At 42.6% G+C, this 27,684-nt stretch overlaps 1 protein-coding gene across 1 annotated transcript in view; it reads right to left on the bottom strand.

Annotated features, from left to right (window-relative positions):
* The window catches only part of DOCK5 (dedicator of cytokinesis 5), a 113,505-nt gene that overhangs the window by 66,074 nt on the left and 19,747 nt on the right, over positions 1-27,684 (bottom strand). Inside the window, exons 9-16 of the mRNA XM_044912561.1 lie at positions 26,494-26,592; positions 25,094-25,166; positions 22,830-22,933; positions 21,673-21,856; positions 14,978-15,075; positions 8,482-8,571; positions 6,865-6,965; positions 4,987-5,121 (exon numbers count right to left, since the gene is read on the bottom strand). Coding sequence (XP_044768496.1) covers positions 4,987-5,121; positions 6,865-6,965; positions 8,482-8,571; positions 14,978-15,075; positions 21,673-21,856; positions 22,830-22,933; positions 25,094-25,166; positions 26,494-26,592 — 884 coding nt within the window. The remainder of the gene's footprint in view (positions 1-4,986; positions 5,122-6,864; positions 6,966-8,481; positions 8,572-14,977; positions 15,076-21,672; positions 21,857-22,829; positions 22,934-25,093; positions 25,167-26,493; positions 26,593-27,684) is intronic.

Below are 27,684 nucleotides of genomic sequence, written 5' to 3'. Positions count from 1 at the left end.
CAGGGAGCCCCATGCGGGGCTTGATCCCAGGACCCTGGGATCATGACCTGAGCCAAAGGCAGATGCTTAATGACTGAGCCACTCAGGTGCCCCAGGGTTCCCATCTTTAAAAAGAAATTTTTGAAAAGATCTGTTTCCTAAGCAATGCTGTAGGCCCATGCCTCCCTGGTCACCACTTGAGACTGTGCAAAGGGAAGATCAGAGGGTGCTCCAAGATGGTTCTGGGGAGACGCCCAGTAGGCTGACAAGATATTACCACCTGGACAAGAGCAGGTAGGAATTTGTATGTCAAGTCCTACCACAGAGCTCTCCACTTGGTCCGCTATGGTCAGCCAGTCGGGAAGGACTCCTTTGAAGCTCTATGAAGCTGTCCGTCCTAGCGGTGTATGGGCATTTCCAGCAGAGGGGGGAACACCAGGAAGCTGCTCTGCCTGAAGGAGCAGATGATCCCTGTGTGCATGCCCACCTTCCTCAGCTCATTAGCAGAACGCCCGATATGCCGGGGACTCCCCCAGCTTGCTTTGCCGACCCACACTCTTGCCACAGCCTACCCTCCAGCATCACTCCTCCCCTCCACCCTCGTTCTCCTCTTGTACTCTTTCCATTTCAACTCCTCAAGCCCTGATCATTTGAGCTGAGGTTTTAGACAACGGGTACAGAAGCTCCTCAAACCAGCAACCTTCTGAACCCAACCCAGTCTGCAAGTCCAGGAAAGCCAATCTCTACACTGAAATGGCCAGCTGGGTGCTGACCTGCTCTACAATCGGGCCTTGCGGCACACAGGAACACCTCGCCTTCACTGATTCGTGCTGGTTTTGATTAAGGCACTCTGCTTGTCTTTAGGATTTGTCCATCTGCTGAAAGTTGGTTCTTTCTCATAAGTCGAAATCAGAGGTCTTTGGCCCATTTCTCAGAAACATGAAAGTCCCAAATTGTAGTCCAAGTGCATTTACACTGGGTGGCAATATTACCACCAACTGGTCAAGAGTAGGGATCATTTGGAATCAGGATTTTGTACACACACACACACACACACACACGTGCACACATATTTAAGTTCGTCTACATTCACCTACACCTTATAAGGGACTCGTGGAATGCCAACTCCCCTGAGAAAAGTATTCAGTCAGAGGGTTATTGGGTCATTCTCAATTCATCCATTTAGCAGAACGAAAAAACGACTTTACTGGCAACTTAGTCCACAAAGTACCTCAAAATTAACATACGCAGAGCAGAAGCCCCCTGATTCTCCTGCTCCTCTTTAGTATTCCAAGTCTCGGCAAATTAGCACCCAAAACCTGGAAGTTATCAGGATTCTTCCCTTCCTCTCATCCTCCCATGGAATCTAACAGCAAGGCCACCTTGCATTCTGCATCTATTGGAGACGGAGCCACTGTATCTCACACTTGAACTGCAACAACCCATTGTGTGCTCACCCAGGGTTTGCTCTTCACCTCTGATGATCCATTTTCCACTTAAGAGATGAGATGATCATTGGAAATGTAAGCCAGATGTTACCGCTTCTCTAACTGAAACCCTTAAACGGCTTCCCAGTCCACTGGGTAAAATCCAAACTCCTTACTATGGCCTGCCAAGTCCTACCTCGTTTGTCATTCGCCTGCCACTCCCCACTCCCCCGCTCTCACTGCCCACGCTCTGGCAGCACTGGCTTCTCCTGATTTCTCACACAGGCCCTACAGAGCCTCGTGCACGCCGGAACGCCTCCTCCCTGAGACCTGCACAGGTGGCCTCCTCCTGTTTGGTCTCAACTCAAACGCCAACTCCTGGAGACGCCTTCTCCCTCCCTGGTCATTATCCTCCCAAGGCCTCCCCGGCCAGCCCTGACCTATCCGAAATAATCTTAAGGTTTCTTTCTTCACTATTCGCCTCCCTGGCTTCAACCCAACCCACAAGCACCATCAGAGCTGGAGCCTCGTTTCGTCTGCTACTAGACCCCCAGGACCCAGACCAATACGGCATCCTCGGTGCCAGGCATTTAAAGAGAGCGGACTAGGGGCACCTGGGGGTTTAGTCGGTGAAGTGTCCAACTTCTGATGTTGGCTCAGGTCGTGATCTCAGGGTCCTGGGCTGGAGCCCCGCATTGGACTCCACACTCAGTGGGGTGTCTGCTTCTCTCCCTCTCACTCTCCCTCTGCCCCTCCCCCCACTCGTGCATGCTCTCTCTCAAAAATCAATCAATCTTTAAGAAAAAGGGCGGGGGTGGGGGACACTAATACAAGACTGAGGCGGAGTTCTCAATGCCCTACCATGGGCAATTTACAATTTTAATTCTCCCTAGGTGTCTCCTGAATGGAGGTCAACTCCAGCCAGGAAATGAGCTCAGAAAGGAATTTAAGCTCTGAGGAGGGCAAAGGGGCAATGGAGGGGGTGTGGGGTTCTGGGCGGTGCGGGGGTGGGGGGTAGGGGTGACATTTCATTTGTAGCTCCTGGACAGGGCCAGTAAATTGATGTCTATCTGATCTAAGCAATCAGAGAATGTAGAATTCCAGGCTTGCTTTCTCTAATCAAGCTCTTGTTTAATGAGAAACAATTGGAGGGGTGGGGATAACCATAACAGGTGCTCAGGGACCAAGTTCAACACAGCAACTCCCTTAGTTAATTTCATGGGCTATTTAACCACCCGAATCTTGGCTTTTCCATTGTCCTTCCCCTAAGTGATGTTGAAAACGATGGCTCAGATGCACTGCAACATTGCGAAGGCTGACACACTAGTGAGTCATCAATGGAAAATATTTTTCAATTTCATAAATTAAGATTTCCTTTCTATGGTTTTATGAGGATTTTTATTCCTGGACATCAGGGTTTGCTATACAAATGGTTAGGTTAAGGGAAATGTTCCCTCAGTGGGACACTCCAGGCCTTAAATGAATTTGTGGAAATTTAACATAACTGCAAAACGAGGAGCTAGCTATAAAAGAAGCCTGTCTGAAAAGAGATGGACTACAGGGATTCTGTATAAACCCCGCACTGGGTAAACACTACTCACTTCTGCTAGGCAAGGAGGAATTGTCATTCACCCAGCTGAACTTCTAAGTCATTAAATGTTTTTAAAAACTGTAAAAATGTACAAAATCACTGTGGGAACTTTAAAATGCTGAAAGAGTAAAAACCTACTTAAAACCCTCTTACCTACAGTTTCATTCCTACTAAAATTTTAGTTCCCAAACCTATATTTTTGAAATGGGATCATACAGCACTTATGTCTTATCCTTTAGTTTTATTATTTAAGAACCTATCATGGTTATCTTTGCTCATTAATATGCCCTTTCTCATTCATCTTTGTTCACACCTGCTGGGTTATATTACAGCAGATGGGGTATTACCAGACAAAGGTGGTATTTTCTTTTGCTTTTTGTGGCTTTTGGGTTTTTTTTGCTTTTTATTCATGGTGTCAGATTTCTGCCCTTAAGAAATTTATATTCCTATCAGCATTAAAATGCAGGACCAATTTTTGTCCAATTTCATCAAAGGATAAATATTTTTAATCTTTATCAAATGCATAGAAAAAGATAGTATGTGTGTATGACATATTGATCATATGGATTTTTTTTTAAATATTAATTAATTAATTAATTCATTCATTCATTCAAAGAGAGTGGGGGCAAGGGCAGACAGAGAGGGAGAAAGAGAATCCCAACCAGGCTCCCCACTAAGCATGGAGCCCCATGCAGGGCTCAATGCCAGGACCCCAAGATCATGACCTGAGCCAAAATCAAGAGTTTGACACCCAACTGACCGAGCCACCCAGGCGCCCTTGAATATTTTTTAAGGAATTTAATTTATCATTTGGATTTTTCTCTTATAAATTATCTGTTTTTGTTTTCTATTATTTAAGGATGTTTATGATTCTTTGATTGATTGGTAAGAGCCTTTCATTAGTAAATCTAATTAAAGGCCTTGATCTATACTGTACGTTGGAAACCTTTTTTAATGTTAATTGTTTGCCTTTAATTTTATGATTTTTTTAAACATACCAACTTAAAAAACAATACAAATGCTCAAATCTAGACTTGAAACTCTCTTACTATAGTTTTACTCCTAATAACATCTTTTAGCATGCTATCTGTCCAGTTTCCAAACCTGCCTTAGCAATACATTTGAACAGTTTGGAAATCCAGCTATTACTGAAAGGTAGAGATGGCAGCAGGGTTGTGGGCATTCCCAGACAAGTTACTTCCTCATTCTTCATCTCTGCTTTTTTTTTTTTTTTAGGACTTATTTATTTATTTTAGAGAGAAAGAGGCGGGGGGGGGGGGGGGGGGCGGTGCTCGAGGCAGAAGGAGAGGGAGAGTGGGAATCCCAAGCAGGCTCCTCACTCAGCACAGAGCCCAATGTGGGCTGATCTCATGATCCTGAGATCACAGCCTGAGCCGACACCAAGAGTCAGATGCTTAACCGACTGTGCCATCCAGGTGCCTTGTCTCTGTTGTTTTTGATGGAGCTGTTATTCTAGAAATTCAAGCTGGGAATTATCATAGCTGACTTAGTTTCATCAGGTAGCTAAGCATGATGTCAGCAAAGAAACACACACCCGAGGAAATATCTCTCCGACGACAACTGCCACCATTCTCCATCTACCACCACCAAGCGCTCACGATCCTAGATTTGTACACCCAACATCATGAGGTCCCTTGCTGTGCTAAACGCAGTCTTGCCACAGGAACCTTGCTTCCTAGAGCTGTCATCACCAACCAGGGCTTTCATCAAGCTGCACACTGTAGCCACCTGCATCCCTAAGTTCTGCTGCCATTACTGCCATAGAAATTCTGCTGACTCAAAAGGACTTTGCATGGGCCTTCTCTAGGGGATTCAGAGTCTACCACCATCTTCAGCCTTGGAGTTTTGAAATTTGGCAATTCCATGACCTGACCATGATCAGGGCGCTGAACATAGAGCATGAGGATTAAGGAAAAGTCTGTGGAGAGAAAAGACACAGCATAAACATTTTATTACAGCTACCATTACCTCAAGTAGAGTACCCTAGATTGGATGATGAATCGAAACAAGTACTTCAGGGCTTTCAAAGCAGCGAAAAGCAATTCTGTCTTGCTGGAGTCATCTGCATTAGCCACATAAAAGTTCAGTACCTTGGAGAGTTTCCTTAAAAGGGTGAGAAAGAAAAATGTCAGTGGTGCAAAGTGCTACTCTGAGGTTTGGGGTATGTTCTGTAAGAAGGGAACTTGGCATACCGGGGAAGCAGAAATCACACCTATAATTACCCCTTCTAGAATATGCCTTGAGCAGGAAAATTAACTCCTTTGCAGTTGGGTTTCCTCACCGCAGTCTAGGTTTGGAGCTTCCCTAATGCTTAGAAATAAGGGGTGGTTTCTTTACTTTAGCAGGATTTTTAAAAAGGATCAAAAATGAAAGTTGAAGGGATTCAAACCATGAAGGCATTTAAATCTCTAGTATGTTATACACACACCCTCAGATGTTCCTGTAAGGAAGGGACTGTCTGCTTAATGTATTCACCTTAAAAGAAGTCTAATTCCCTCCAGTCTGCCTAAACTCTTTGGGATCCACAGAATGGTGAGGATGGGAAGAGAAGCTTAATCAGACTTTGGCTCAATCTGATGAAAAACAACCATGGTTTCTGAGCATCCCAACAGATAACACTGGGCTGGGATGTCAGATTGCTCTCTGTGTCTTTCCAGAGTCTAGGCATTTTCTTAATCGTTTGCTAACTTACACCTCTGGGAGCACTCATAACTTGACCTTTCTTTCCGTAAATCTCTGAGTTTCCACAGTATTAAGAAATATCCACAGCACACATGTCGAAATGATAAAGTCTTGTAAAGAAACCCAGATTACTACTTCCTGGAGTGTTGCATTCGGCTCTGTGGAATGAAGATCCAGCAATAGGAGTTCCTTACTTGCAGCTACCGCCGGCTTGAGAAGTGAGGCTACTGGATGCAAAGAAACCTGTCATGAGCCTATCTGCTGCTTCCCCCAATCCAGCGGGCTTCACGTCCATCGTGTTCGTTGGTGATTATGCTACATGACACCTCTTTTCTGTCACTTACATTTTGGAACACTGCTGGATCTCCCATGCACATAAAACCATGAACTTTGTTTGGCTCAGAAAGGACATAAAGGAATCTATAATCTGACCTGAAAAATCAGGTCAGCAGCCAACCTGATAGATCAGCAAATCAGTTAGCATGACCTGGTCTAAGCCGTTGTCAGAAAGACCTCTGCCGATCTCAACTACATTCCTGTCACTCTTTATCACATTGCTCTGCACAGTAGCTGGAATGCAGGGGGTGGGGGCGACAGGCTACATAGTATGCCACGGTGAGGTGGGCGGAAGTTAGTTGCTTTCCTAGTCAGAGGCTCATAAACCAAAGACAGAAAGGAGACTGCACTATGGAAAAGGCAGAGACCATTCTCCCTTATATAAAAGAAAGAAAAATTACATCATCTCATATCTTGTAAGTAATAAAGTCTACAAAGCACTTGTGGTGTAGGGCTGAGGACATGACCCTCAGTTCTACCAGACTCAGTCTTCCTGACACCCAACTCTCCTAAGATCCCGAGTATGATCTTCCGTCCTTGACTGTGTTCCCAATGCCTTCAACTCCTCATCTCTCTGTGTTCTGGATTCTTAAAGACATACAGCCTTATCTCTTCAGGAGCTTTCCAGAAGGCAGGGATTGCCTTTAATGCCTTTCCCAGGGGTGGAATACTTAGCTGGTTCGCTCTTTCCACTGGAAGCTTACAACAGGCTTCTGCACTTAGGGGCACACTTACTCAGCTTATGTCCCTTGCATTTCTTAACAACCCAACCCTAAGAGTACAAACCCAACAACCCAACAGCAGGTAGTCCCCTTGAATCATACTTACACATATGCCAGAGTGGCACTGAAGTGCTTGTAGATGTAGGTTTCAAGGACAGGATTAAAATGCTGGAACTTGATGTCTCCTATCAGTGAGATAATAAATACCTGCCAAAGGTGAAAAATATAGATAGCAGCACTGTACAACCCCAGGCATTCATTCTGTCAACAAGCCGGATGTTAGCATCTTGGTGCCTTTTTTTCTTTCTCGACCATTTTTGCAGCATTCCCACTTTGCTATTCCAGAGCTGAAGTAAAGTCTTGGAGTTTCTTTTATTTAACATCAATAGAGAAACTATGATGTGTCAGGCACTGGGCTAAATGCTATGGAGAATCTAGTAAGAGCCGGCCCCTGGCCTCAGGGAGCTCACTGTCTCAAAGAGAGGCCAGTGTGCAAGCAAGATGAGTTGGGGAGGAAGATGGGGAGAGGCAGGAGAAAGATACAGAAGGGGTCTCCTGTGGGAAAAAGAAACTCTAACCCAAGGATGCAGCTAATGAATTATTTCGTGACCTTGTTCTCCTGAGTGCAGCATGAGTGCCCCCAATAATTGAACTTCACCAGACTTTTGCCTCTCAATTTCCCCTTCTTCTGTGAATGGCATCCTTATCAGGCTCATAATCTATGAACCACCACACCGCACCTACTGATGACAGAAGAATGCAGAAGGGCCCCGGGGATGCCTGCATAGACCCACTGCCAGTTGCTCTGTCCACAGAGCCCAGACCCGTTCTTCCTCATGAATCTGGCCAGGTGCAATCTTAGCTGGAGCATTTCCTCTCTTTATCTTATATCCTTAACGCCCTGACCACTTCCTGAATGTATCAATTTCTCCAAGCTGGTGAAACAGCTAACATTCCTTTGCTGCAACATCCAGGTAACCCCAACAACGAGAAAACATTCTTGGTTTGGATGTGTCAGATTCCTCCACTCACTCCACCACAATTTGTAGCCTTTCAAAGTTTTTTTTATTTTTTAAGATTTTATTTGTTTATCTGACATAGAGTGAGAGCGCACAAGCAGGGGGAGCGGCAGAAGGAGACGGAGAAGCAGGCTCCCCGCTGAGCAGGGAGCCTGACATGGGGCTCGATCCCAGCACCCTGGGATCATGACCTGAGCTGAAGGTAGAAACCGACTAAGCCACCCAGGTGCCCCGCCTTCCAAGATTCTAACATCATCTCTCCTTGTCTGGATCTCAGTTTTTGGAATGGGCTGTATGTTGTACAGAATGAGACTGATATTCGTTTCTGATGTGGGAATTCAGTCTCCCTTGTATGAACACACAAGCACACACAACAGAGCCACAATGACCTTTGTTAAATGTATCTCCTGGTTTATACCTAGGCAATTTTAAAGCAAGTTAAAGTGATTCCTGATTTCTAATGTGATACAATACCTTGTTTACCCTAATGAGAAAGAAAGTATATCAAAAAGTAAGATCTGAAGGTAACAGAAAAATGAAGTCTTCGAACATTAAGTCAGTTGTTTCTAATTTAACCTCTAGAAACAGAGAGATGTATGCAAGTGTTTATGCAGGAGGATATTCGTCGCAGTCATTTATAATAGCAAAATACTGAACACTACACCGTTTTGAGAATAAACTAGTTAATGTGTTTAACTGCTTACCAGTGCATCAAACACAAGGAAGTCATAGGTTTCATTGTCTGACATTTCCATCATTATGTTAAAAAGTGCATCTAGTGTATCTTGCAAAAACTGAAGATAAAAAAAAAGAGAGAGGTTATTTCATGCTTTCAGTTCAGCTCCATACTGTAAAAATTCAGAGAAATTAGGAGACTAGGAAAGATGGCGGAGGAGTAGGGGGCCCTATTTCAACTGGTCCCCGGAATTGAGCTGGATATCTACCAGACCACTCTGAGCACCCAGGAAACCAGCCTGAGATGTAAGAGGATCTGGATCTCTACAAACAGAATATCGCAGGCGGTTGGTTTCGAGGTATGAAGCAGGGAGCCGTGATTACGCGGGCAGATATCGGAGGATAAACGGCAGCGGGAGGGTGCCTGGCCGTGGGGATCCTACACCGCCAGTGAGTGACAGCCTCCCGCGCTGGGGACAAGGCACAGACTCGCAGGCCAGGCCGGTAGCAGCGGGGAAAGGACTTTAGGGCAGCCCCCAGGGTGGAAACCCAGAGCTGCGGGGTCGCATGTGTGACCTGGGGGCGGCTGGCGGTTTTAGAAGCACAAAGGGTAGAGACGTGCCCCAACCTGGAGGCAGGACTGGGAGCGCTGCAGAAGGGCTCACAACCCAGGCGGCTGCAGTTTATAGCAGCATGGACAGAAACGGAGACGGTGTGGCCTGGAGAGCTCACTGAAGAACAGACTGCGGTCTCTCTGCTCTGAGGCAGAGGGTTGGAAACGGTCTCTTCTGCTCTGACTCGCGGAAGAGACGCGGAAAGCCACCAGGGAAAGCCGCCAGAGAACAAAAGCCCCAAAAACTGATTCCCGCTGAGCCCATCCCCCACCACAGGGGGGCAGGGCAACTCCGCCCAAACAGGGTTGCCTGAGTAACAGCACAGCAGGCCCCTCCCCCAGAAGACAGGCTGGGAAAACAAGAGGCCAGCAACGCTAAGGTCCCAAGAAAACAGGTGCATCTTGCTTGGGTTCTGGTCAATAATTTGGACTCTATACATTCCCTCAAACACCCATCAACAGAATGACTGGGAGGAGGAGCCCCCCAAATAGAAAAGACTCAGAGATTATGACTTATGCTGCAGATTTACAAATGGATGCAGATATAACCAAGATGTCGGAGATGGAATTCAGGCTAGCAATTGTGAGGACAATGGCTAGAATGGAGAAATCAATTAATGGCAACATAGAGTCTCTAAGGGCAGAAATGAAAACTGAATTGGCAGAACTTAAAAATGCTATCAGTGAGATCCAATCCAATCTAGATAATCTAACAGCTAGGGTAACTGAGGCAGAAGAACGAATAAGCGACCTGGAAGACAATATAATATATAAAAAGGGAAAAAAGGGGGCCAGGGAAAAACAACTCAGAATCCATGAAAATAGAATCAGAGAAATAAGTGACACCATGAAGCGTTCCAATGTCAGAATAATTGGAATCCCAGAGGGACTGGAGAGAGAGAAAGAGGACTAGAAGATGTATTTGAGCAAATCGTAGCTGAGAACTTCCCTAATCTGGGGAATGAAACAAACATTCGAGTCCTAGAGGCAGAAAGGACCCCTTCCAAGATCAAGGAAAACAGGCCAAGACCCCAGCATGTAATAGTAAAACTTGCAAATCTTAGAACCAAGGAAACCATCTTAAGGGCAGTGGGGAAAGAGATTCCTTACGTACAGAGGGAGGAACATCAGAATAACGTCAGACCTATCCACAGAGACCTGGCAAGCCAGAAAGGCCTGGCAAGACATATTCAGGGTACTAAACGAGAAGAACATGCAGCCAAGAATACTTTATCCGGCAAGGCTTTCATTTAGACTGGATGGAGAGATGCAGAGCTTCCACGACCGGCAGAAACTGAAAGAATATGTGACCACTAAGCTGGCTTTGCAAGAAATATTAAGAGGGGTTCTATAAAAGGAGAAAGACCCCAAGAGTGATCTACAACAGAAATTTACAGGGACAATCTATAAAAACAATGTCTTCACAGGCAACATGATGACAATTAATTCATATCTTTCTTTTTTTAAAGATTTTATTCATTTATTTGAGACAGAGAGAATGAGAGAGACAGAGCACTTGAGAGGGGGGAGGGTCAGAGGGAGAAGCAGGCTCCCTGCCGAGCAGGGAGCCCGATGCGGGACTCGATCCAGGGACTCCAGGATCATGACCTGAGCCGAAGGCAGTCGCTTAACCAACTGAGCCACCCAGGCGCCCTAATTCATATCTTTCAATAATCACTCTCAACGTGAATGGCCTAAATGCTCCCATAAAACGGCACAGGGTTGCAGACTGGATAAAAAGACAGGACCCATCCATATGCTGCCTACAAGAGACTGATTTTGAACTTAAAGATACATCCAGACTGAAAGTGAAGGGATGGAGATCCATCTTCCATGCCAACAGACCTCAAAAGAAAGCTGGGGTAGCAATTCTTATATCAGACAATTTAGATTTTAAACTAAAGTCTGTAATTAGAGACACAGAAGGACACTATATCATTCTTAAAGGGTCTATCCAACAAGATGATCTAACAATTGTAAATATCTATGCCCCCAACATGGGAGCAGCCATCTACATAAGCCAACTGTTAACCAAAATAAAGAGTCATATTGATAACAATACGTTAATTGTAGGAGACCTCAATACTCCACTCTCAGCAATGGACAGATCGTCTAAGCAGAAAATCAACAAGGAAACAAGAGCTTTGAACGATACACTGGATCAGATGGACCTCATAGATATTTACAGAACATTCCACCCTAAAACAACAGAATACTCATTCTTCTCGAATGCACATGGAACTTCCTCCAGAACAGACCACATACTGGGTCACAAATCAGGTCTCAACCGTTACCAAAAGACTGAGATTATTCCCTGCATATTCTCAGAACACAATGCTTTAAAACTGGAACTCAATCACAAGAAAAAATTTGGCAGAAATTCAAACGCTTGGAAGCTAAAGACCACTCTGCTCAAGAATGTTTGGGTCAACCAGGAAATCAAAGAAGAACTTAAACAATTCATGGAAATCAATGAGAACGAAAACACATCGGTCCAAAACCTTTGGGATACTGCAAAGGCGGTCCTAAGGGGGAAATACATAGCCATCCAAGCCTCACTCAAAAAAATAGAAAAATCCCGAATTCACCAACTAACTCTACACCTTAAAGAACTAGAGAAAAAGCAACAAACAATGCCACGCATTAGAAGAGAAATAATTAAAATAAAAGCAGAGATCAATAAATTAGAAACCAGAAACACAGTAGATCAGATCAACGAAACTAGAAGTTGGTTCTTTGAAAGAATTAATAAGATCGATAAACCACTGGCCAGACTTATCCAAAAGAAAAGAGAAAGGACCCAAATTAATAAAATTATGAATGAAAGGGGAGAGATCATGACTAACACCAAGGAAATAGAAACAATTCTTAGAAATTATTATCAACAACTATATGCCAATAAACTGAGCAATCTGGATGAAATGGAGGCCTTCCTGGAAACGTATAAGCTGCCAAGACTGAAAGAGGAAGAAACTGACAACCTGAATAGGCCAATAACCAGTAACGAGATTGAAGCAGTGATCAAAAACCTCCCAAAAAACAAGAGTCCAGGGCTTGATGGATTCCCTGGGGAATTTTACCAAACATTCAAAGAAGAAATAATACTTATTCTACTGAAGCTGTTTCAAAAAATAGAAACAGAAGGAAAACTTCCAAACTCATTCTATGAGGCCAGCATTACCTTAATCCCCAAACCAGGCAAAGAGCCCATCAAAAAGGAGAATTTCAGACCGATATCCCTGATGAATATGGATTCCAAAATCCTCAACAAAATCCGAGCTAATAGGATCCAACAATACATTAAAAGGATCATCCACCACGACCAAGTGGGATTTATCCCCGGGATGCAAGGGTGGTTCAACATTCGCAAATCAATCAATGTGATAGAACACATTAATAAGAGGAGGGAGAAGAACCATATGGTCCTCTCAATTGATGCAGAAAAAGCATTTGACAAAATACAACATCCTTTCCTGATTAAAACTCTCCAGAGTATAGGGATAGAGGGAACATTCCTCAAGCTCATAAAATCCATCTATGAAAAACCCACAGCAAATATCATCCTCAATGGGGAAAAGCTGAGAGCCTTTCCCTTAAGATCAGGAACACATCAAGGGTGCCCACTCTCACCACTGTTGTTCAACATAGTACTAGAAGTCCTAGCAACAGCAATCAGACAACAAAAAGAAATAAAAGGTATTCAAATTGGCAAAGAAGTCGTCAAACTCTCTCTTTTCGCAGACGACATGATACTTTATGTGGAAAACCCAAAAGACTCCACCCCCAAATTACTAGAACTCATCCAGCAATTCAGTAATGTGGCAGGATACAAAATCAATGCACAGAAATCAGTTGCTTTCTTATACACTAACAATGCAACTGTTGAAAGAGAAATTAAAGAAACGATTCCATTTACAATAGCACCAAAAACCATAAGATACCTCAGAATAAACCTAACCAAAGAGGTAAAGGATCTATACTCTAGGAACTACAAAACACTCATGAAAGAAATTGAAGAAGACACAAAAAGATGGAAAAATATTCCATGCTCATGGATCGGAAGAATAAACATTGTTAAAATGTCTATGCTACCCAGAGCGATCTATACCTTCAAGGCCATCCCGGTCAAAATTCCAATGACATTTTTCAAAGTGCTGGAACAAACAATCCTAAAATTTGTATGGAATCAGAAAAGACCCCGAATCGCCAAGGAGATGTTGAAAAAGAAAAACAAAGCTGGGGGCATCATGTTGCCTGATTTCAAGCTGTATTACAAAGCTGTGATCACCAGGACAGCATGGTACTGGCACAAAAACAGACATATAGACCAATGGAACAGAATAGAGGACCCAGATATGGACCCTCAACTCTATGGTCAAATAATCTTTGACAAAGCAGGAAAAAACATGCAATTGGAAAAAAGACAGTCTCTTCAATAAATGGTGCTGGGAAAACTGGACAGCCACATGCAGAAGAATGAAACTTGACCATTCTCTAACACCATTCACAAAGATAAACTCAAAGTGTTTGAAAGACCTCAATGTGAGACAGGAATCCATCAAAATCCTAGAGGAGAACATAGGCCACAGCAACTTCTTTCAAGACACATCTCCAAAAGCTAGTGAAACAAAAGCAAAAATGAACTTTTGGGACTTCACCAAGATAAAAAGCTTCCGCACAGCAAAGGAAACAGTCAACAAAACAAAGAAGCAACCCACAGAATGGGAGAAGATATTTGCAAATGACGCTACAGATAAAGGGCTGGTATCCAAGATCTATAAAGAACTTCTCAAACTCAACACCCAAAAAACAAATAATCAAGTCAAAAAGTGAGCAGAAGATATGAAAAGACACTTCTCTGAAGAAGACATACAAATGGCTAATAGACACATGAAAAAATGTTCATCATCTTTAGCCATCAGGGAAATCCAAATCAAAACCACATTGAGATACCACCTTCACCATTTAGAAGGGCAAAAATGGACAGGGAAAGAAACAACAAATGTTGGAGAGGTTGTGGAGAAAGGGGAACCCTCTTACACTGTTGGTGGGAATGCAAGTTGGTACAGCCACTTTGGAAAACAGTGTGGAGGTTCCTCAAAAATTTAAAAATAGAGCTACCCTATGACCCAGCAATTGCACTACTGGGTATTTACCCCAAAGACACAGATGTAGTGAAAAGAAGGGCCATATGCACCCCAATGTTCATAGCAGCAATGTCCGCAACAGCCGAACTGTGGAAAGAGCCGAGATGCCCTTCAACAGATGAATGGATAAAGAAGATGTGGTCCATATATACAATGGAATATTACTCAGCCATCACAAAGGATGAATACCCAGCTTTTACATCAACATGGATGGGACTGAAGGAGATTATGCTAAGTGAAATAAGTCAAGCAGAGAAAGTCAATTATCATATGGTTTCACTTATTTGTGGAACATAAGGAATAGCATGGAGGACACTAGGAGAAGGAAGGGAAAAATGAAGGGGGGGCGGAATTGGAGGGAGAGATGAACCATGAGAGACTACGAACTCTGAAAAACAAACAGGGTTGTAGAGGGGAGGGAGGTGGGGAGGACTGGTTAGCCCGGTGATGGGTATTAAGGAGGGCACGTACTGCATGGAGCACTGGGTGTTATACGAAAACAATGGATCGTGGATCACCACATCAAAAACTAATGAGGTATTGTATGGTGACTAACATGACATAATAAAATAAAAAAAAAAAAGTATATTGAAAAAAAAATTCAGAGAAATTAGGTTACAATAGAATGAGTTTAAAAACAGCATTTCTTAAAAATTGGCACTTGGGCTTTCCAGTGTAGGTAACAAGTTTTATATTTCTGACCACTGATTTAATTTGAAATGTTGAACTAATGATATAGTGACTGTGACGAATGCATAAACATACCTTAACAATCTCGCCTCCATCCACTTCCATTAACTTCTTTAAGTTGTGTTTAATGTTCTGGGAGTTCGAACGCCAATTTAACAGTCCCAACAGGTCAACTAGGAAGAACGACCACAAACCATAAAATTAGACGCTGATTGAAAGAAGTAATGCACACTACTTCAGGATACAACTATAGAACTCTCTAGAAAAGATAATTGCTCTTAATAGTGGCTAATTCCTATCTTTTTTTTTTTTTTAATTTACTGTCTCCTATCTAAACCAGAAAAAACCTTGTGGTCTTTCAGTCTTCAGAGAAAAAAATTAACCACTAATATATGAGAACATAAAACTGAATTCCTGAATGGAATTCATATTTCTGAAGTAATGACATCATAGACATATAGATGAAAAGCTGGAAGCACTTTTTTTTTTAAGATTTTATTTATTTATTAGAGAGAGAGAGAGAGAGAGAGAGCAAGTGAGCATGAGTGGGGGTGGGGGGGCGGGTTGGGGCAGAGAGAGAAGAAGCAGAGCTCGATCCCACAACTCTGAGATCATGACCTGAGCCAAAATCAAGAATCAGATGCTTAACTGACTGAGCCATCCAGGCATCCTGAAGACACTCTTAAGTAAACTTCATACCTTCAATTTGCTGCAGTGCTTAATTCGTCCTTTGTCACTATGTGTATCTCAGTGGATGCAAAGAGAAAAGGGAACTTACATATATATGCACAGATGCATTTATTTTTTTAAAGATTTTTTCATTTATTTTAAAGAGAGAGAGAGCAAGAGCAGAGGGAAAGGGAGAGAGAATCTCAAGCTGACTCTGCGCAAAGCACAGAGCCTTATGTGGGGCTCGATCTCGACCCTGAGAACACGACCTGAGCCGAAACCAAGAGTTGGACACTTAACCAATTGAGCCACCCAGGTGCCCCATGCTAATCCATTTAAACATTGCATCCACATTGTAGAGATTTCATTTTTTTCCATTTTTGAGTTGAGGAAACTGAGACCTTATGAAATTAAATAACTTGCCTTAGGTCACACAACGGCCAGGAGCGTTATGAATGGCATTTAATTATAGACTTATCTGATTCCTAAAAAACCATGTCTGTGCTACTCTATCATACTGCCTTCCCAGGGTTCTTCAAAGAAACAGACAAACAAATTAGATCGATTGCTATTTCAAAGGAAGGCAGAAGAGGCTCATGGTCCTTAGGGTAAGACTGGGACAGAAATCTTGAGGTGTATTTGGATTAAAGTGCAGAATTATGGATCTTTAAGCCATTTATAGCTTTAACCAATGTTGAAAGTGTCACAGGGAAATAGAACAGGCATCTGGACTGTTACTATTTTATCATTTTGTTTAGTACATTAAGCTACTATTCCAATTTACAGAGCATTATCCAGTATAAGTAGCAACACATGCTTTTTAATCAATGGACTTGTATAATATACAGAAGTTGTTAAAAACATATACTGTTCATTAGAATAGTCAATTTGCTTCATGAGTGTTTGTTTTATTAGCTTGCCTATTGTTTAGTCCCTGGGAAACCTCCAAAACCCAGCACCTAGAGACTCCCACTGTGAAGAGAAGAAGATCCCATACCACTCACAGAAGGTGGTGAGGCCCCGCCTGTGGCCTTTCTGCCAGGCCATCACCCACTATTCTGTTACCCCTCAGCAGCCAGACAGATCAACTCACTACTCCCCAGACTATGGCATGCTCTGCTAGATCCATGTCTTTGCATATATTCTTCTCTTTGTCTGAAATGCCCAGAAATACTTTAATACTATGTATTTGGTAAGATCATACTTATGGTTAAGACCCACCTCAAATTGTATTCCTTCTGGGGAGACTGACCGAATCATTCTGTGCTATTTGTACTCTTTCCTACATATACGTATACATAGACAAACATGACGAATAGTAAAGACACACTTGGTATCTCTTTGCCTCAGCCCATAGACCTGAGCCACTTGAGGGCAGGAACCATACTGCATTCATTGTTTTCCACCATCATGGTGCCAGGCGCCTCATAGGTGTTCAGCACATGTTTGCTGCAAGAATGAATGCATGGGTGGAAAAGGAGCCGGTGGCCCGCTCAACACAGTTCTTGGATTTACTCGTTTGTTCAGTGAGCATTTGGTAATAGACACTGTGCTGGGCTTGTCCACTACCCCGTTCCCATCTCCTACTCCTGCTGGAGGCTAGTGAATGGTACGGTTCCGTTTGTTACTTCACCCCACCAGTTGCTGCCTGAGGAAAAAGGATTTAGATACTTCACCGGGGTGAAGAGTCACCCGGCAGCTTTAAGCATCTGCAAACAACCCTTCTATCAGCCCAGAGGTTTACGCCCTAGAAATATCTGCATGCCACATCACTGCCCGTGTCAGGAATAGAGTTGGCATCTGGTGAATCAGAGGTCCTGGGGCTAGAAAAGCGGCAGCCCCATGTCAGAGCCAAGTCCCCAGACTTCCTGGGCTCATTCATGCAGGTTGAGGCATATGGCTCTAGTTAATTCCTGTCAGTTGCTACACATTATCTCTCCTATTGTGCAGATGCACCACCATATGTTTGTCCATTCCACTGCTGATAAACCTTTGAGTTGTCTGCAGTTTTTTCTATTTATCACAAACAATTCTGCCATGAACATTCTCATGCATCTTCTGGTTTCCAGGCACAGCAGCTTCTCTGGGCCATAAAACTAGAATGGAATTTCCGGATCATCAGGAATGACCATCCCAATGTTATCCAAGGTTCTCTCAATTTACGTCCCTCCCCAAAATATTTAAGAATTCAGGGTACTCTGAATGACAATCCCCAAATTTAGGCTAGTGACTACTTTAGGGAAAGGATTAGAGACCATAACACTTAAAAAGGAAAAGAAAAATAAAGAAAAACCATACATTTTGGTGTTGCAAATACCTATTTTCAGACCCATGTCCACTACTTATGAACCTAGGGAAAATATTTTGGCACTTTAACTCAACTTTCTTTTTTTTTTTTTAAAGATTTTATTTATTTGACAGAGAGAGACACCGTGAGAGAGGGAACACAAGCAGGGGGAGTGGGAGAGAGAGAAGCAGGCTTCCTGCCGAGCAGGGAGCCCGATGCGGGGCCTGATCCCAGGACCCTGGGACCATGACCTGAGCCGAAGGCAGACGCTTAATGCGACTGAGCCACCCAGGTGTTCCTTAACTCAACTTTCTGATCAGTGAACAGAATAATGGTGATGCTGGTGTCTTCGTGCAGTAGGGTGTTGGAGGATAAAATAAGATGATGCTGGAAATTGTCCCACACCTACAAGGACCTGAACTCCCCTCTCCCTTTGTTGGAGCCACAAATCTATTCTCACCCTCTATACGGGCCCAACAACATATGATCCATATAAACTGGATCTGATCTAGTTTTGAAAAAATTTATAAATAAGAGTCTATAAGCTCTGTAACACAGGCCAGTGGCTTTTAACCTTTAGAGTCTGAATAGTCCTTTGTAAAGCTAAGGAGAAATGCCATTGGTCATGGTCTCTGTGAAAGAACAGCTACCCTCTTTATCAGGAAGTGCCCTCTTGGAGTGGAGGGTTTCTTACTGTTCTTCAGCTTCCTCTTTCTCAGAATACATTAAACTGGTTCCTTATAACTTCCAACAAATTAGAAGAAAGAGAATACATGAACCACCCACAACCCTTATTATCATTATTTGTCCCTCGGAAGGCCCTGTGTCCTCTGATGCTTGGGATGTCCTACTGTTCTCTTCACTTTTCTCACATCTATCCTCCCTTGCAGCCCCACCCCAGGCCATGAGGGCAGGACACCACTCCTCCCTGGTTCCAATGAATCTGCCTCTTTCAACCTTCTTTGGGATACGTTATTATGTAAGACTTTCATTCGGTTTGGTATGTTGAGTTTTTTGAGACCTAAACACTAGGAATGGGGAGGACAACAAAGCCAGGGCAGTTCCATCTGATGGAACTTTCTGGGATGATGGTGATGTTGTGTGTCTGCTGGCCAACACGAAAGCCTCCAGAAGCACAAAACCATGGAACACCTGAAACAAGCCTAGTGCAACCATACCTTCCTCTATGCTAACTAAATTTCACAAGCTCCACGTGCCTGGTGGCCGCCACAGAGGGACAGCACGCCTTTAGAACATCTAGAAGATGAGCGAGGTGGATATCAGCAAATCAAGTGTCTGAGCTGGGTACTGATGCCTGTCCATACGCTTCCTGTATTTCTGACTGGAGATAATAAACAACTGAACCATATGGTTCTCTCTCATGGAAATTCCTTCTGCTTTTCATTGTAAGTTAATTTTAGCTACTTTGATCACTTGCTTTACTTGAAGTCTAATCTCTGGGAAGGATAATCTATTTGATAAATGCCATCTCTCTTGACTATCCCTTAATAGTCCTAAATAGTCCTACATTAATGCTTTGTATTGTCTGCTGCCATACTTACAAAAATACCATTTTAACATTTCATAGTTAAAAGTTTGGAAAATAAGAGAAAGAGCACAGAAAATAAACTATTGTTCCAACTTCGGGAGTCTTTCCTTTTAGTCTTTTTCTGTGTACATATGATGATGATGAGGATGATGGTGATGGTGGTGGTGGCTAGTATTCACGCAGTGTTTACAATGGGCGAGACACTTGTTTTGCTTTTACTTATTTTAATTTACTTCATTCTTTGAAATATATACTAGTATCACTCCCATTTTCAAGACGAGGACACCAAGTCACAAAGAGGTCATGTGGCTTGCCCGAGAGGAAACAGCTAGTGGCAGAGTTGGGACTTGAACCCAGGCGATTGGCTCCAAATCGTCAACATGTATCTAAACAAAACTAGGATTATACCCTGGCTAATGCTAAGTTTTCACATGTCTTTGATTACATTTTGAAATATGTTTGGCAGCTGCGCATATGTCATTTAATTACATGATAATGCCCCCAATTACTGGACATTTGGATTGTTTCTGCTATTCCCCTATTATGAGTAATACGGAGACATCTTCATACATGAATCTTTGTGCTCATCTTTCATTGTTTACTTAGGTTTAATTTCCAGGGATAAGACGACTGGCTCAAAGGGTCTGAATACATTCAAAACCTTTGATACACCTTCTAAATCATCTTCCATAAATACTGTACCATTTAACCTGGTACCAGCAGTTTATCTCATTTGCTTTTTCCCTAAGAAGGATTAGGTCACGGATACAGTTTTGTCATGTCTTCTGTGAAGCTCAGAATGTTTTCTGGCTTAATTTTTGTTTTTCTCTTAATAGACTTTATTTTTCTGAGAGCAGTTTTAGGTTTACTGAAAAATTAAGCACAAAGTGCAGAGAGTTCCCATATACTGTCAGGGCTCCCCAGCTCCCCCTACTATTAATATCTTACATTAGTGTGGTACATCTGTTATAACTGATGACCTAGTATTAATACCATTCATGAACTAAAATCCACAGGATATATTAGGATTTACTCTGTGTAGCACAGTCTGTGGCTTTTGACAAATGTATAATGACATGCACCCATGTATTCATCACAGTATCATATAGTATAGCTTTACTGCTGTAGAAATCCCCTGTGCTCTGCCTATTCATCCCTCCTCTCTGAGGCCTTTGCAACCATGAAAATTTTCACTGTCTCCACAGATTTGCCTTTTTTCTGGCTTAATTCTTGGTGAGTGTGTTTTTACTTTCACATGTGTATCAGCTCTGCACTTAACTCTGTTAAGGCCACTTGTCCAAGTTGAAATACTATCCATGTTCTCTAGCCAACCATGATTCATCAAAACAAACAATACTGACCCATTTTAAAGATCAACCAACATCTGATCCCTGAGTGTACCTTATGTTTAAACTGTTTTGTCTATCCCTTCGTACTTCTGTAAGGCAGAGTCCCAGCCGTGTTCCTCACCCAAATCTTCTAAAAGCCCAAAGTGATTAATCCTCTCTCCATCATAGGGGCTATAGGATTTCTATGGCAAGTTCCCGGAGTTCCTTATTCTTGGCTCACTAAGTTCAGCAGGACCCCTTACTCGTAAGTTAAATGAACGAGAAGCTGTTATTGGATATCAAATACCATCATATACATAAGAGAAGTTAAAATTCATACCATAGATTTCAAGAAGGAACAAAGTGAAGCCCATTTGAACTATTCAGCTGATTTTATGAAAAGCCCCTGAATGCTTGGGGGAAAAAAATGGGAAAGAGGAGGCTCTGTGGGGGGGGCACATGGAATTCTAACAGGAAACCCTTCCTGCTCTTAGCCACACCTGTTTGTTTGGGCAAGAGACTGATTCTTTTTCTCTGCCAGTACCCTCCCCCTTATTACCAATATCTGTTGTTTCATGTATTATACAGAGTACATTATTAAAGTTCTTTGCTGCCTTGAAGGAAGGAAACACAAGACTTCAAAAAATTTTCAGCCTCTGTTAATGAATACATTTACAGGTTTTATGATCTTAAAAAATACCAAACTACTTTTCATCCTATTTGAAAGACAGGCAAGATAACCTCAGAGTGAGTATTAGCTTTGTGATCAGTAGCACCCAGAACATCACGTGAAGAACGGGGAGTAGAATCCGAAGTGCCCAGCATCCAGTCTCGGAAGACACAGCCCCATGTGGCCCAGCCCTCTGGGTCTAACAAAGGAGCCTAGGGGGACCAAACAGAAAACCCAGTGTGGGGTCAGTGTGGTCACCACACCTACCATTCTGGGTGAGTTTTGTGGAGCAAATGAGGGTGGCGATCTGAAAGCTGTCTTTTGTGCTGTCCTTGCTTGGGGTAAAGTTGGCCAGGGTTTTGGACGCTTGGAGCTCTTTTTCTTCCATCTCTACCTTAGTTCCTGGCAGGGTCAGATAGAACTTAGCATCTTCCATTTTCTTGTTGTCACCCTGAAAAGGAAGCAAGTGAGGGACACCAAATGATGGGCAAAATCTCTTAGATGCAAATAAAACTGGTTTCTATCATGAGCACGGTGCCTTTCCAGGGCGTGAAACACGGTTTTACCAAATTATACTTACACTCCTTCCAACTCTAAGACACTGTGATACTTTTCCAGGGTTTGAGCCCAGAAATAATTTCAACACTGAATAAAAATGGAATAAGCTGTGAACTCCAAACTGAGAACATCCTAGATCTCTGCTATAAATAAATCAATACTAAGGAATGAAGTTGGAGTTCATTTTCTTGAACCTGTAAATGGTCAGAAATGTCACTGGGTTGAGGGGTTGACTGGATTCATTGGGAGGAAATAGCTTGTCACGCCTTCCAAAACTAGCTGTGAAATAAGGGGCTGTTCAAGGAAGACCCACAACAGGTAGAGGCAGCTCAAAGAAGCTACCGGTTCTGTGATATCGTTAGATAAACGAGACCTTCCTGTGTCTACTTTCCACTTGAAAATCTCAGAAGATAATTCCGTAGCAGTTAAAGAGTGAGGACCAAACTGCTAGGAAGGAAGAGAGGCCCCCCTAGCTGAGAAATGGTGCCTGGCCCTCGATGATACGAAAACCACATCCTACCACGCCCACCACACCCCAACCAAGCCCAACAGTGCAACTGGCCCTGTTCCACGCAGGACGATGCAGAAGAGAGGCAGGAGGTCAGCCCTTGACTAGTCACTGCCACCGAACGCCGTTGCAGGGGAGGGAGATGTGATAACGATCCAACTCACTCCTTACAGAGAGGGGATGGGAGATCATGCAGCTGGAGCCCTCTGGTTTTCTAGACTTAAGGGGCAAACACTTCTAGCTCTCGACAAGTTTCTGATGTTTATCCACATAATTCTGACTGGAGCCTTGAGAACCCATTTCAGAGGGAGTAAATGTTTCCTAAGCCATTTTCTGAGCCTTGTTCTGTTAGCAGCACCTTATAAACCACCAGATCATGCCTCCCATCCTGCAGAGTGGTACCGTCCGGGTTCATCAGTTTCACGAAGGCCACGCCAAAGGCTCGCTCTGATTTATCTCTGGCTGAAAAGACAGAAATACAGGTCTGGGCAGTGCAGAAAGACAGCAGGAAGCGCTGGCTGGGATGGACAAGTTCCCATTTTGCTCCAGGGTATGACATTCAATTACACTATAATTAACACTGTTCAGCAAGCTACAATAAGCCGTGTGTAGTGTGCATGCCATGGGCTCCTCAAAGGAAATATTCCCCAAACTGAAATCTTCTAATACCTCCACGTATGTTTTTCTTCCTACATTTGCAAATGAATGAGACCAGCAACTACCCAATCACTTCAATCGGAAATGTGGATGTTGACACTGACTTCCCCCCACCATGTCAACTCCATGTACTGAAGACCTCTGAAACCTGTGCCTTTTCTCTCCCTCCTTTCTGTTCCTACCCTAGTTGCATTCATGTCTTCCCTGTATTTCTAGAGGATCTTTCCAAGCAGTCCTTTTCTCCACACTGCAGCCAGAGTGAGATTTCCAAAAGCTTATCTAATCAGGTCAGCCACGCTGCTCCAAAACACCTCCATGAGACACCTCATTTCTCTTGCTTTAAGATAGACTCAGTGAAGTATTAATTATACTCCAAGGTTTATTATGCCACCTCTTCCTTCCAAGAGAGTAGCCCAGGTGCCAGGAGGGTCCAGCCTCCCCAAGGAAGCAGAGCACCTCCCTCTGGATCTTTAGGTGTTGGCCTCTGGCCTCTAAGGTATCCCCTAGCTAGGTGTTGATGCCTGGGACAACCTGTGGCCTGTTCTCATCACACGCACAACTCTGATGTCAGCAGTGGCTCATGTGCCCCTAGACTGGCTGAGCGGTAAACCACTATATGATTACATTACAATTTGTTTATCCATTCTCCTGTTGGTACCAGTTAGGCTATATCCAATGTGGGGATATTATGAATAAAGCTGTTATAAACATACACTAAACCACAACCACCACCACTACCACCCATAAAACACCTTTTAAGGGCTCCTCCATAACCTGGTTCAAAATAACCTTCATCCCTCATGATGTGGCTCCATCCTGCCTGGATTCAGACTGCTGAGGTGTCAGTCCGCGCTCTGTCACTCCCTAGCCCTGTGGCCCTGGGCAAGAATCTCATTTCTCTGTCCTCACTTTGTTTTTTGTATAAACGTGGATAAAAGCATTACGCACCTTATCAGGTGACTGTGGACACTACACAGTGAATAAATAGATTCACTTAGTGTCTCATACAAACTAAGGGCTTGATAAATGCTAGCTTAGTATTATGTAGAACCACAGGAAATTGCTGATATTTGACTATTTGATACTGACCTCCAAAAACAGCAGTTTTGTGGGGTTCAACCTAATATTAGGACTGCTCCCACCACTCTCACTTCAGCCCTACTGCATTCACTTTGTGGGTTTCAAACACATTTCTCCACCATCATTCTTCCTTCTACACCTGTAAGTCTCAGGATGTCAAAATCATGCATAGATGACAGGGCTGGATGCTTTGCTACGTGCCTCCTTACAACTTTTTGCTGGTGTAGCACCGACCACACTGACATTAGTTGCCTTTTCTCTTGCTCATCTTCCTAACCAGACCAGCAGAGACTTCAGGTCACTACCCATGTCCTATCCTGTGAAACCCTTATAGAACATCTATTAACATCATACAGAACCTTAATATTCATAGAACACATTTTGGGGAAAATATTTTAAAAAAAAATTTTAATTTAAATTCAATGTAGTTAACATATATTTATTATTAGTTTGAGGCACAGAGTTTAGTGATTCATCAGTTGTATATAACACCCAGTGCTCATTACATCATGTGTCCTCCTTAATGCCCATCCCCCAGTCACCCCATCTCCCCTCACCCCCCCCTCCAGCAACCCTCAGTTTGTTCCCTAGAGTTAAGAGTCTCTTATAGTCTGCCTCCCTCTCTGTTTTTATCTTATTTTATTTTTCCTTCCCTTCCCCTACGTTCATCTGTTTTGTTTCTTAAATTCCACATATGAGTGACATATGAGTGACATTCTCTGATTTCCTTACTTCAGGATTGATTTCCATTACTTCAGGATTGAAGTAATGGTGCTAAGTATGTAGTTTCCAAATATTTTGTTTTCCAGACCCACAAAAGTTCTGTCGAGCAAGAGTAAATTTTTTTTTTTAACAGAAATATGTTGTAGACCTTCTAGTACTTACATTCCTGAGATGACCTGTGTCGGAAGGTAAATCTTATATGGCAGCGAGTAACCTCTTCTATAGCGATGGATACCTGCACAATAATAAGGAACTTACAGTTGATATATCCACAGTATGTTGCGCTCTTAGCTCATTTTACAGAGTTGGTTCATTTTTAGTATCTTATTACAGCACAGAGTGAGATGGAGAGTAAAGGTCCATTCAAAACAGATTGAGTTATTTTCAAAACCTAAAGAATCTCAAGAGAAATCATCTTTGCTGTTTATCATGGATTCTGAGGATGGCGATATTACAAGTTTCTAGTACGTTCTCAAGTATGAAAAAGGAAAGACTTCAGAGGAAAAAGATCAGGACTTTGGGGTCTATACAGGAGCTTCCAGACTGCAAGGTGTACTGTAAGTACACATTGATATGGTAATAATTAGGGTCCATAACAGAAGGAAAAGATAATATACTGGGGACAAGGAAGCTTTTTGCTGTTTCCATATATAGAGGGGACAAGGAAAACAGAAGTACATGGCAATGAAAAGAGCAGAGAATTTGTGGCAAATAGTTAAATAAATTATAGCATGATCATATAATGGAATATTATTCGAGTACCTAGAGACCCACTTCTGAAGAACTTTTAATGCCTTGAGATAAGTAGTTTTAAAAAGCACAACATAAACCTGTTATAAACAGCACATTCCAAAACATATGAAGTATATAAAATTGTGGAAAATGATTACTTCTGCATTGAGATATTAGTGTAATTTTTTTTTTTTTTTGAGTTTTCTAGGGAGAGCTCATAAGACTTTGACAATCAGATTTGATTTTGACAATCAAGAAGTGGGCTCCAATTTAGGTTTGGATATTAAGCAGTTACAGGATCTTGGAAAGTCACCTGACCATTTTTGAGTCTTGGTTACCTAATCAGAAAGGGCATTACGACACTGTTTTAGCCACAGGGCTACTGAGCGACTCACAGGGGATGTCTTATCTAAAAAGCACTTGGGAATTTGTAATACACATATTTAAATTGAAAAGAGGCCCAGAAAACTTGGTCAGAGGCCAAGAAGAAAAAACATGTTAGGCAACTGCTTGCAGAGTGTGAAAATTTCCATTTGGTTTTAGATCATCTTGGCAGCCTATTACATCATTACAACTACAAGCGTCTCTAGTCAAATTTCTACACATTTATCAATGAGAATGTTATTTAAGAATTCTGAGTTAAAGATAAACACTCTCATGCAGAATTGTATCAATTCATTTCTTATAGGACACCACAGGCAACCGATCTATAACTTCAGGATAAAGAAGGAATGATTTGTGAGTAAAAAGAAGAAAGGAATCTAAACAAGGTTTAATATATGATGGAGATTACTTAATATATGATGGAGATTACAAATGGTGCATCTCACCTTGACAGTCTCATACCAACAGGGCTGCTTGACTTGGTAATAGACTACTGATTTGTACTCTGAAATGCCTTCATATCCAGCACCAGGATGAATTGCTTTCTTTGGATGGGAAGAAAAAATTAAAAGAGGATTTTTTAAATTGTTTTTTATTTTAATTCCAGTATAGTTGACATACAGTGCTATATTAGTTTCTGATGTATAATACAGTGATTCAACAATTCTGTACATTACTCAGTGCTCATCACAAGTGTGCTCTGAATCCTCATCCCCTATTTCACCCATCACCCCACCCACCTCCCCTCTGGTAGCCATCTGTTCTCTATGGGTAAGAATCTGTTTCTTGGTTTGTCTCTTTTTTTCCCCTTTGCTCGTTTGTTTTGTTTCTTAAATTCCACATATGCGTGAAGTCATATAATATTTGTCTTTCTCTGACTGACTTATTTCACTTAGCATAGCACTCTCTAGTTCCATCCATGTTGTTGCCAATGGCAAGATTTCATTCTTTTGATGGCTGAGTAATATTCCATTGTGTGTGTATAATACACACACACACACAAACACACACACACACATCTTCTTTATCCATTCATCAGTCGATGGGCACTGGGCTGTTTCCATAACTTGGCTATCGTAAATAATGCCGCTATAAACAAAGCGGTGCATGTATCCTTTTGAGTTACTGTTTTTGTATTTTGGGGGTAAATACTTAGAGGGGATGATTTCATCTAGAAAAATAAGAGAACTGCACACGCCATGCATGAGCCCTCTATTCTCCATGCGGCCAGCACGTGTCTCACACTGGCACACATCCACCAATCACATTTGGAGGCTGAAGAGTAGGGTTAAGAATGAGTTTCTACTCCTTTCTTTGAGGGTCTAAGTGTATAACTGTGGTAGTCACTAAGGGACCCAGCACCATCCTACCCCTTTTGGGTTGCAGTTTCCTGATTACTAAAACAAAACCTAAAGACCAGTGGGAGTCGATGTTTAACAGCTCTCTACAGGGTGTGTCTCCTCTGGTTCTGCGGACTTGGTACAGGAAGGGGGCCCTGCAGCACCTTCTGGGCATCCGCACTACTTCGCTCCAGCTCCACAGGGACCTACCTTGCTTGAAAGTGGCCAAATAACTTGCCAATGATATAGAACTTCTGGATCAGAAGCATACACATGAAATCACTAGTAGCTGGAGAT

This window comes from Neomonachus schauinslandi, chromosome 2 (genome assembly GCF_002201575.2).
Source record: "Neomonachus schauinslandi chromosome 2, ASM220157v2, whole genome shotgun sequence".
Lineage (NCBI taxonomy): Eukaryota > Metazoa > Chordata > Mammalia > Carnivora > Phocidae > Neomonachus > Neomonachus schauinslandi.
The sequence above is the reverse complement of the archived record's forward strand: the minus strand, read 5'-3'. Positions and strand labels throughout refer to the sequence as shown.